Genomic DNA, 11,628 nt, shown 5'->3' on the forward strand with positions numbered 1-11,628 from the left:
ACATTTATTTTGTTTTTTCTCTCTCTCATAATGAATCAAATTCTCTGCAGTCATTTTAATGGCAAATATCAAGATCAAATGAAACCCTCACAGTACTTGGCTGTCCTTAACATACCGGTTAACTGTAAATGTAAGTGCAATAAAACTTAAAATGTTTCATTCATATGTTGTTATCCATAAGATGTATGAAACTAAACAAAGTAATGTGGTTCAATTGAGATGTTTGATGAACAGGGACTACAAATATTATGTCACTCTGGTGATATGCAGTAAAGTCATCAACCAAACTGAGAAAAAGTACATTTCAATGAGATCTTTTGCTGCACCTTTATTTTAGCAGAGTTGTCAGCTTCAGCTGTATTAACATAAAATGTTTGAAGTTAACCATCTTTCACTTGAAAGAGGTCAGGCATTGTGTCTAATGAGAAGCATAATAAGGCACACTTCTATTGTTCCTCCAGTGGAAGCAGTGAAAGGACAGAGTGTGGGAAACCAGAGGAAACTCACTCACAGAGCCCTGTGGGACAATAGATCCAGACCTCTGCCCTGAGGAGACAGACTAAAAAGGAGCCTGACGCCCAAAATGGAAACGTCTTGACCAGTTTCAAATCATGGACGCAAATTAATTTTTTCTTCCCATGATAATATCACCATCACCAGTTTTAGATATATTGCGATATTATAAAGATGTGACTGAGCAAGTCATTAAATGGCCTCCTGTCAGTGTGTATCATTGAAAATGTTAAACCAGGGAGGTCTGTTTTGCTGACAGACCACAGCAAAGCATCACATGTTGACTTCAGTTTATATTTATATTTACATAAAAGACTTTGATCATTTAAATGACATATGGGATGTCCCAGTTGGTCTCCAATGCTGACAATTTTCTTTACTTTACATGTATTCAAAATGACGATTGGTGAGATGTAAATGATGAAAAGAAAAAGAAAAAGGAAATTCAATGACCACCATGTGTTAAAATGAGAGTTCTCAAAAGGTACATTTGTTTGAGGCACATGCCTTCATATCTGTCAATGGACGGAATGTGGGAAAAACTCGAACAGCAGAGTTTAGAATGATTAGCATTATCAACCCCACCAGCAGCACGCTTTTCTCCAAAGGGATTTGGCACACTTCAGGAAACAGCTGCCTCAACCTCCCACCCTCCTCTACATGCTGACATTTTTATTCAGTTGATGATACAAAGGAACAATTAAGATTGGATGATAAAAATGTTCAACAATGATCAAAAACTGATGAAATATTTTGTCAAATCAATTGAGTTGATTCTTTATGATAAACACGTCATCATAATTTCAAGCTTAAAAGATGTCAGAACCAGCCAATGGCGTTCCTTCCCTCCAGATGGTTGGTGACGTCAGGCTCTGTTTCTACTACAACACACGTCCAGCATCAGTCACAAAAGCTCCATTCAAAGTCCTTCTGTTGTTCATTGACCACAGCATTCAAGGAGTCAGTGTGGGAAACTGAGACCAACTTTCTACCCACACTGACGACAAGGCGCATGTCTGAAGGCACTGCTACATCTGGACAGCAGAATGCCTGCTCTCAAGTTACAAATAGCTTCTCAACCCATCTCGAGCATCATATTCTTTTTAATACCTGAGAGAACTGAATTTTTGTTTTGTTTTCTGTATTTGCAGTGTTATTTTTGAAATGCTGCACATGTGTTGTCAAAATTTGTTCTTCAGTGCTTGTAGTTTGACTATTTCTATGTGTTTTTCTCTTGAGCTGACTTTCCAAAATACAGTATTTTAAATGAATGAATATATTGGAAAAAGGCAAAATTAAAAAAATATACAGTCAGAAAAATCTGTTTCCACTGATGACTTAATTCAGCTAGATATAAGTTATATACAGTATTTTAACGGTAGATAAATGAAGCTGCCTGTCTCACACGTGTGATGGGATGGTGAGCGTGTGCTCAGTCAAAGTCATTGATCCCAGCATCAGGCAGCAGATCTGCTCTCTCTACAGGGTCACCACTTTCCCAGATTCACACACAGCTCCATGAGTCTCTCTCCATCACCCCCCCAGTCCTCCACCTGTTCCCCTGAGATCTAACCATTGAACCTCCAAGCAGTAACATCATTCAGTGTTTGTAACCCATTATTGTCTCACCAGGCTCTCTGATTGGCTGAGACTGTGAGAAACTCCAGTCAGACCAAGACCCACACATTCATATGGAGATGCGGGACTATAAATAGGAGGGATGAAGCCAGCAGAGATCACATTCTCTCTACAGAGACCTCGACAGCACAGAGATACAGCCATGGCACCTACAATCACTGCAGCAATGACCAATTCTCAGGACCACCTGACTCTCACCCACAAGGTAAATTGAAGATTCAACAAGATTTGAATATTGTTGATGAGATGTTGTCTTTGTTCATGCTTCACTCCAGAATAAGTTGATTAATGACTTTGTTCTTCTCTCTGCAGCTCAGAAAGCCTCTGGTGGAGAAGTTACGCAGAGAGCGAATCAACAGCAGCATCGAGCAGCTCAAGTCTCTCCTGAGTCCAGAGTTCCTCAAACAGCAGCCAGACTCCAAGCTGGAGAAAGCAGACATCCTGGAGATGACAGTTTGTGTCCTGAGACGACTGCAGCAGCAGCAGCAGCAGCAGCATCGGGCTGTGAACTCAGCTGTTGATCAGGGCTACTCCAGGTGTTTCCAACAGGTAGAACACTTCCTGTCCAGGGAGCAGGTGAAGACAGAGTCCCAGAGAAGTCTTCTGAACCACTTCAACAAGCTGCAGTCCTCCTCTGATGAGGACCTGAGACAGGCTGACATCTCTCTGCTGAGTTCTACAGTCCAGACCAGCATCAGCAAAGACAGGAGTCCAGTCAACAGCGCCCTCTGGAGGCCATGGTAGACACCTACACACTGGAGTTACTACCAGACAAACTTTGATGACCACATTGGTCAAAGATTACTGGACTGAATTCTTTGGAGTTTTATTAATTTGTTCTTCTGTATGTACAGAAGGTTTTATTTTGTGTGTTTGTTTATGCAAGATGACATTTCCTAAGGAAATTACGGCAACAATATCTTTCACATTAAGAAAGAACTTCTTGTCATGCATGTTGCATGAACCAAATCTGATTGCATCAGCAATTATTATTTTGCATCACATGTACCGACAGTGTATGCTATGGTTGCATTTCTTATCTTTTGATTGTTGTTGAATATTGTGATCAAAAGACTTTAACTATCTGTTATGGACATATTGTCATAATGGACTTTACCTCACTTTAATCTCTGTGATTATTGAAAACTGATCTGTTGTAAGATCCAAATGTTAATTCTTTTTTTTTTTTTTTTTTTTTTAAAGGCTTCTAAATGTCTCAATTGTCCTGTGAGACTTTCATGCTTCCCTGTTCCTCATGCATTCGTAAAATATAATGCAATGGTGATATTTGTTACCTCTTGATTAGTAACGATCATTTTGATCAAAAATATTAACTGTCCTTTTTAAGGACATTTTGTCAAAAAGAACTTTCTCTTACTTCATGTGATTACTGAAAAATGATCTGTTTTAAGATCAATATGTGTATCTTTTTTGCGTGAAAGGTTTGTTTTGGAATGTAATGTTTTTTAAGAACAATGTGATCTGTTGTAAGATCTTTTTTTTTCTTTTGCTCACAAAGTGAAAATATTTCAATCCACTGGAAAAAAAAGACTCCCAAAGGACAATGAGCACTGTGCGCTCAAATACTGTAAATCAATTGTCTTTTATAAAGACAGCTGTTCCTTTACTCTCTCTGAGTACAGTGTGTCTTGTAGAAATCTACAAGTTGTTGTTGTGATGTATCATCACCTGCAGATGGAGCTTTCTTACTTCATGTGGCTCATTGTGCCGTGTTGAATAAACAACCACTGCCAAATGCTAACTTTCTGGTCTCATGTCAATTTGTGTCATGGTTACCCTCTTTATCAAGATGAAAGAGAGACTTTCCACATTTATTTTTTGATTTTCACTTAAATGACAGAGGCCATCATCGTTGTTGCTATCTTTGATTGACAAATCAAGATAAAACTCAGCACGAACAGTAAATCAAAAACATAACTAATGTAAAACCAAGCATCAGAAAATTGATTTAATTCCAATTAATCTGTTTGAGGAATATTAATGTCATGTCACTCATGTCACTGAGTTAAGTGGTTCTTGACATAATACAGATTACTACAGTCGTTACATGGGGTTATTTACTGTACAGAGACACAACCTCAGCACAATCCAATTGATGGTCTCAAATGCATCAAAAGGGCAAGAAATTCCACTAATTAGCTTTTGACAAGGGGCACCTGTTAACTGAAAACCTTTCCAGGTGACCACCTCATAAATCTGGTTGAGAGAATGCAAAGTGTGTGAAAAGCTGTCCACAAAACAAAAGGTGGCTAATTTGAAGAATCTAAAATATCAAACATATTTTGCTTTAATATGTTTGCGTTGATTTCATAATTCCATATGCGTTACTTCATAGTTTTGATATCGTCAGTATTATTCTGCAATGTAAAAAATAATAAAAATAAAGATAAAACATTGAGTGACAAGGTATGTGCAAGCTTTTGACTGATAATGTTAGTTAACTTGTTAAACATAAAAATGTGGTTAATGTCACAAAATGTAATTTTTATCAAAATTAAAACCTCATGATACTCAGGCTGTTAATCATAAACACCTGAAACGCAGAAGTACTGCACATGATTCGTATGCCGGGATGGTGTCGAACAAAGAGAAATATCGAGACCACTCAGCAATGAAGAACATCGACAGGAAAGCAGAACTGACATTGTTGGAGGATTGAAGAGGGGTTTTTTTTTTTGGTTCATTTTATACATTAACAAGCAAAGCCAGCTGTCACAGTTTGGAGTGTGTCCAGTATCCTCTTCAAGACACATTATAACCTGAGCAGAAAAAAACTGCATTGTCAGAAAATGTGCCCTGATGTTCACAAGCCAACCCATTGAACAACATGGGATTTAAAAACTTTATAATATTAATTACTTTTCTACGTATGCTGTGCAATAAATAATACATACATGCCCAATATTTAACTTTAATCTTTTGGATTTTTTGGGTTTTTTGAAGGGGTTGTTCACAATGATTGTGCAAAACAGGAGGATCGGTAAAAAGTCCATTTGTAGAGGGGCACATACCTCTTGTCTGCTAATGGACAGAGTGTGGGAAAGCTCTGGAGAAAAGAGTTAAGTGTCAATGACATCCATCCCACCAGCAGCCAAGTAATTCCCTGCAGGGATTTGGCACACTTCAGCAAGCAGCTGCCCCTCTGGAAACGTCCCACCCTCATGTGCAGACCTGACATTTCAACACAGTTGATTGGTCAGTAAAAAGGCATGATTTTGACTGGTGGAAAAATACGTATGACAACGATTGAAAATGAAAACATGAGATGATAAATCATTTTGATGAAACTTGGATACAATTTTCATCTAAATTTCAAATGTTACAAACTGTCCCAATCAGCCAATGGTGTGCTTTCCCTCCAGATGGTTGGTGATGTCAGGCTCTGTTTCTATAACAACACACAGCCAGCATCTGTCGCTGAAGTCCCTTTGTGGCTCATTGACCATACGGGGAGTAAGTGTGGGAAACTGATCTGTACTTGTTACTCACACAGACTAGAAGGCACGTGTCAAAAGACTCTGCTGCATCTGGACCGTTTCATGTTTACTGTCCTGGGAGATTAACTACCTCAATGGACCTCAGACTGTTCTCTAACATCTTATATTATTGTGTTGCAAAATTCTGAATTTTGATGAAGAAAAACTGGAGAAAAGTTGGTTAAGTTAAAAAATTAAAATTATGGAAAGAATTATGTTTAATTTAAGAACACAAAAAGAGGCATTTATTGATAATTGGCAAAAATGGTGTACTTTTGTCTCAACCATAAGACTGGATTTCAGGTAATTTCAGACTGTACGATCAGATTGCCTATATTCTCTTAACTGGAGGTGATTACTAGTCCAGTTGTGTATGTTTTTATTTTTTCTCCTTGGTACTTCTGTACTCACCAATAGGTCTTCATGTTGATTGTTTGAATGTTTTTCTGTTTACATGCAAAATCAAAAACCAATAAAAAGTAAATGACAAAAAAAAAAAAGAAAATTAAATCAATTATAAATGTAGGAATTTCACTTGCTGCATTACAGGTTTTGGATCAATTCAAGCAGCAAAAAACAATTCACATACTTGGATGGATTTATTGATTTATTTATACATTGCAGCATAAGTGTTTTTCCACCACGTGTGTGATGGGATGATGAGCGTGTGCTCAGTCAAAGTCATTGATCCCAGCATCAGGCAGCAGATCTGCTCTCTCTATAGGGTCACCACTTTCCCAGATTCACACACAGCTCCATGAGTCTCTCTCCATCAAGCCCCAATCCTCCATCTGTTCCCCTGAGATCTAACCATTGTCCCCCAGGCAATAACAGCATTCAACGTGAGTAATCCACTATTGTCTGACCAGGCTCTCTGATTGGCTGAGACTGTGAGAAACTCCAGTCAGACCAAGACCCACACATTCATATGGAGATGTGGGACTATAAATAGGAGGGATGAAGCCAGCAGAGATCACAGTCTCCCTACAGAGACCTCTACAGCACAGAGATACAGCCATGGCACCTACAATCACTGCAGCAATGACCAATTCTCAGGACCATCTGACTCTCACCCACAAGGTAAATTGAAGATTCAACAAGATTTGAATATTGTTGATGACATGTTGTTGTTTTTCATGCTAACACTTCACTCCAGAATAAGTTGATTAATGACTTTGTTCTTCTCTCTGCAGCTCAGAAAGCCTCTGGTGGAGAAGTTACGCAGAGAGCGAATCAACAGCAGCATCGAGCAGCTCAAGTCTCTCCTGAGTCCAGAGTTCCTCAAACAGCAGCCAGACTCCAAGTTGGAGAAAGCAGACATCCTGGAGATGACAGTTTGCGTCCTGAGACGACTGCAGCAGCAGAAGCAGCAGCAGCATCGAGCTGTGGACTCAGCAGCTGTTGATCAGGGCTACTCCAGGTGTGTCCGACAGGTAGAACACTTCCTGTCCAGAGAACAGGTGAAGACAGAGTCCCAGAGAAGTCTTCTGAACCATTTCAACAAGCTGCAGTCCTCCTCTGATGAGGACCTGAGACAGGCTGACATCTCTCTGCTGAGCTCTACAGTCCAGACCAGCATCACCAAAGACAAGAGTCCAGTCAACAGCGCCCTCTGGAGGCCGTGGTAGACACCTACACACTGGAGTTACTACCAGTGAAACTCTGATGACCACATTGGTCAAAGATTACTGGACTGAATTCTTTGGAGTTTAATTAATTTGTTCTTCTGTATGTACAGAAGGTTGTATTTTGTGTGTTTCTTTGTGCAAAATGACATTTCCTAAGGAAATGACAGCAACAATATCTTTCACATTAAGAAAGAACATCTTGTCATGCATGTTGCATGAACCAAATCTAATTGCATCATTGATTATTGTTATGCCCCACAGTACTTCATGTATCAGTCGTATATGCCATGGTAACACTTTCAAACTTTTGATTGTTATTGATCATTGTGATCAAAAAACAATAACTATCTGTTATTTGATCTGTTGTAAGATCAGACTTTGGCTTTTTTTTTTCTAAAACCTTTGCTTAATGTCACAATTATGTGTCACTGTGTGTCATGTATTTGTAAAATATAATGCAATGGTGATATTTGTTACCTCTTGATTAGCAATGATCATTTTGATCAAAAATCTGAATTGTCCTTTTTATGGACATTTTGTCATAAAGACCATGCGGCTATTGAAAAATGATCTGTTTTAAGATCAGTATGTTTATTTTCTTACTGTAAAAAGTTTGTTTAATGCACAACTGAATTTAATGGTTTTTAAGAATGTGATCTGTTGTAAGGTCAGTTTTTACTGTGTTTCCTTCGTTCACTAAGTGTAAATGGTTTGATTCATTTGGGGGAAAAAAACTGCAAAGGACAGTGAGGACTGTGTCCTCCAATATTGTAAATCATTTGTCTTTTATCAAGACTGTTGTTCCTTTACTCTCTGAGTACAGTGTGTCTTGTAGAAATCTACAAGTTGTTGTTGTGATGTATCATCACCTGTAGATGGAGCTTTCTGACTTTATGTGGCTCATTTTGCCTTGATGAATAAACAAACACTGCAAGCTGACAATGTTGTGGGGTTATTTTCATTGTTATTATGATGAAAAACAGATTTTCCTCAATTTTTTAATTGTTTTTTTCTTTCTTATTTGATAAAGATTTCTGCAGTCAATTCAATGACAAATATCAAGATTATATAAAGCTCACACAGTATTTGTCTATCCTTAACAAACCCATTCACTGTAAATCTAAGTACAACATAAGATAAGATAAGATAAGATAGACTTTTTTTAATGCCCAGTCAGGGAAATTCGGGTATTACAGGCAGCAGGAAATGGCAGTTGGGGGAAAAAAGCAACAGAAATAGAGAAATACAAGATACAAAATAAAAGCTGATTATAGATATATTTATACAAAGGACTATTTAAGAGAAAAAAATATGTAAAAAAATATATATAAAATATGTATATTGACGCAAAAGAGCATAAGAGAAATGTGATTAACGTGATTTCACTAATATGATGTTAACCATAACATGTAGTAATGTGGTTCAATAAAGATATTTGATTGATAGGTATAATATTATGTCACTCTGTTGATATGCAGTGAAGTCATCAACCCAACTGAGAAAAAGTACATTTGAAAGAGATTATTGCTGCACCTTTATTTTATCAGAATTATCAGTTTCAGGTGTTTAAATTTAGAAAGTTCAAAGTAAGCCATTTTCTCTTCAAAGAGGTCAGACACTGTGTCTAACAAGAAGCACAATAAGACACACTTCTATTGTTCCTCCAGTGGAAGCAGTGAAAGGACAGAGTGTGGGAAACCAGAGGAAACACACTCACAGAGCCCTGTGGGACAATAGATCCAGACCTTTGCCCTGAGGAGACAAATTAAGGAGGAGTCTGGATCCCTAAATGAAAACTTCTGTACCTGTTTCAAATCATGGACGCAATTTCAACAGTTTTTTTTTTTTTTACTAAAAATCACCGTGATTGGTTTCATACACTGTGTATTGCCATTTCCTGTATATGTGACTTAGCAAAGTCATTAAATGGCCTTGTGTCAGAAAAAGACAGATTATTATTATGAATTTAAAATATAGGAAAAAAATGTCACAAACAATTCAGGATTACAGAACTTTGACTTTTGTCAACTAAATACAAGTCACTAGGAAGGAGAATATTTATCAGTGTTGAAACTAGGGAGGTCAGTGTTTTTCTGACTGAATATGATCACAGCAAGGCATCATATGTTGACTTCAGTTTACATTGATATTTACAAAAATGTTTTTTTGATCATTCAGATGACGTATGTGATGTCCCAGTTGGTCTCCAATGCTCACAAATATGACTTTATATATTTTTTAATTGAATACTGCTGAGCCGTAAACTGTAAAAAGAAAAAGAAAAAACCTTAAATGACCACCATGTGTTAAAATGAGAGTTCTCAAAAGGTACATTTGTTTGAGGCACATGCCTTCATATCTGTCAATGGACGGAGTGTGGGAAAACTCGAACAGCAGAGTTTAGAATGATTAGCATTATCAACCCCACCAGCAGCACGCTTTTCTCCAAAGGGATTTGGCACACTTCAGGAAACAGCTGCCTCAACCTCCCACCCTCCTCTACATGCTGACATTTTCATTCAGTTGATGATACAAAGGAACAATTAAGATTGGATGATAAAAATATTCCACAATGATCAAAAACTGATGAAATATTTTGCCAAATCAATTGAGTTGATTCTTTATGATAAACATGTCATCATAATTTCAAGCTTAAAAGATGTCAGAACCAGCCAATGGCGTTCCTTCCCTCCAGATGGTTGGTGACGTCAGGCTCTGTTTCTACTACAACACACGTCCAGCATCAGTCACAAAAGCTCCATTCAAAGTCCTTCTGTTGTTCATTGACCACAGCATTCAAGGAGTCAGTGTGGGAAACTGAGACCAACTTTCTACCCACACTGACGACAAGGTGCATGTCTGAAGGCACTGCTACATCTGGACAGCAGAATGCCTGCTCTCAAGTTGGCTTTCAAATAGCTTCTCAACCCATGCAACCCATCTCAAACATCATATTCTTTTTACTACCTGAGAGAACTGAATTTTTGTTTTGTTTTCTGTATTTGCAGTGTTATTTTTGAAATGCTGCACATGTGTTGTCAAAATTTGTTCTTCAGTGCTTGTAGTTTGACTATATCTATGTGTTTTTCTCTTGAGCTGCAGTGTGTTGAGTTCTCAGGGTTACCATAAAAATGGCATTGTTTTAACTTCCTAAATTCTAGGTTGTGGATTGTTACAAGCATTTACACACACACACACACACACAAAAAATGTAATGTAGCTATATGTAAGTTGCAACTAATTGTTAATGTTCCACATGTGTGATGTGTGATGAGATGAGCGTGTGCTCAGTCAAAGTCATTGATCCCAGCATCAGGCAGCAGATCTGCTCTCTCTACAGGGTCACCACTTTCCCAGATTCACACACAGCTCCATGAGTCTCTCTCCATCACCCCCCCAGTCCTCCACCTGTTCCCCTGAGATCTAACCATTGTCCCCCAGGCAATACAAGCATTAAACGTGTGTAATCCACTATTGTCTGACCAGGCTCTCTGATTGGCTGAGACTGTGAGAAACTCCAGTCAGACCAAGACCCACACATTCATATGGAGATGTGGGACTATAAATAGGAGGGATGAAGCCAGCAGAGATCACAGTCTCTCTACAGAGACCTCTACAGCACAGAGATACAGCCATGGCACCTACAATCACTGCAGCAATGACCAATTCTCAGGACCACCTGACTCTCACCCACAAGGTAAATTGAAGATTCAACAAGATTTGAATGTTGTTGATGAGATGTTGTCTTTGTTCATGCTAACACTTCACTCCAGAATAAGTTGATTAATGACTTTGTTCTTCTCTCTGCAGCTCAGAAAGCCTCTGGTGGAGAAGTTACGCAGAGAGCGAATCAACAGCAGCATCGAGCAGCTCAAGTCTCTCCTGAGTCCAGAGTTCCTCAAACAGCAGCCAGACTCCAAGCTGGAGAAAGCAGACATCCTGGAGATGACAGTTTGCGTCCTGAGACGACTGCAGCAGCAGAATCAACAGCAGAAAAGACTGCTGAACCACTTCGACAAGCTGCAGTCCTCCTCTGATGAGGACCTGAGACAGGCTGACATCTCTCTGCTGAGCTCTACAGTGCAGACCAGCATCAGCAAAGACAAGAGTCCAGTCACCAGCGCCCTCTGGAGGCCCTGGTAGACACCTACACACTGGAGTTACTACCAGTGAAACTCTGATGACCACATTGGTCAGAGATCTTTGGAGTTTTATGAATTTGTTCTTCTGTATGTACAGAAGGTTGGATTTTGTATGTTTCTTTGTACAAGGTTGCGTTTCCTAAGGAAATGACAGCAACAATATCTTTCACATTAAGAAAGAACTTCTTGTCATGCATCTTGCATGAACCA

The 11,628-nt window shown here is 38.7% G+C and overlaps 3 protein-coding genes across 3 annotated transcripts; all 3 read left to right on the forward strand.

Moving 5' to 3' along the window:
* The first annotated feature begins 2,233 nt into the window (after window positions 1-2,233).
* Window positions 2,234-2,895, forward strand: LOC121623315 (transcription factor HES-5-like). The gene is made up of 2 exons (XM_041960570.1): window positions 2,234-2,356; window positions 2,464-2,895. Exons 1-2 carry the CDS (start codon window positions 2,234-2,236, stop codon window positions 2,893-2,895), a joined length of 555 nt encoding a protein of 184 aa, XP_041816504.1.
* Window positions 2,896-6,605: 3,710 nt separating this feature from the next.
* LOC121623231 (transcription factor HES-5-like) lies at window positions 6,606-7,276 on the forward strand. Its single transcript, XM_041960447.1, has 2 exons — window positions 6,606-6,728; window positions 6,842-7,276. The coding sequence occupies exons 1-2, from the start codon at window positions 6,606-6,608 to the stop codon at window positions 7,274-7,276; spliced, it is 558 nt and encodes a 185-aa protein (XP_041816381.1).
* A 3,574-nt stretch (window positions 7,277-10,850) lies between these two features.
* LOC121623954 (hairy/enhancer-of-split related with YRPW motif protein 2-like) lies at window positions 10,851-11,419 on the forward strand. Its single transcript, XM_041961514.1, has 2 exons — window positions 10,851-10,973; window positions 11,087-11,419. Exons 1-2 carry the CDS (start codon window positions 10,851-10,853, stop codon window positions 11,417-11,419), a joined length of 456 nt encoding a protein of 151 aa, XP_041817448.1.
* Window positions 11,420-11,628: the final 209 nt, after the last annotated feature.

This window comes from Chelmon rostratus, chromosome 2, assembly GCF_017976325.1.
Source record: "Chelmon rostratus isolate fCheRos1 chromosome 2, fCheRos1.pri, whole genome shotgun sequence".
Classification (NCBI taxonomy): Eukaryota; Metazoa; Chordata; class Actinopteri; order Chaetodontiformes; family Chaetodontidae; genus Chelmon; species Chelmon rostratus.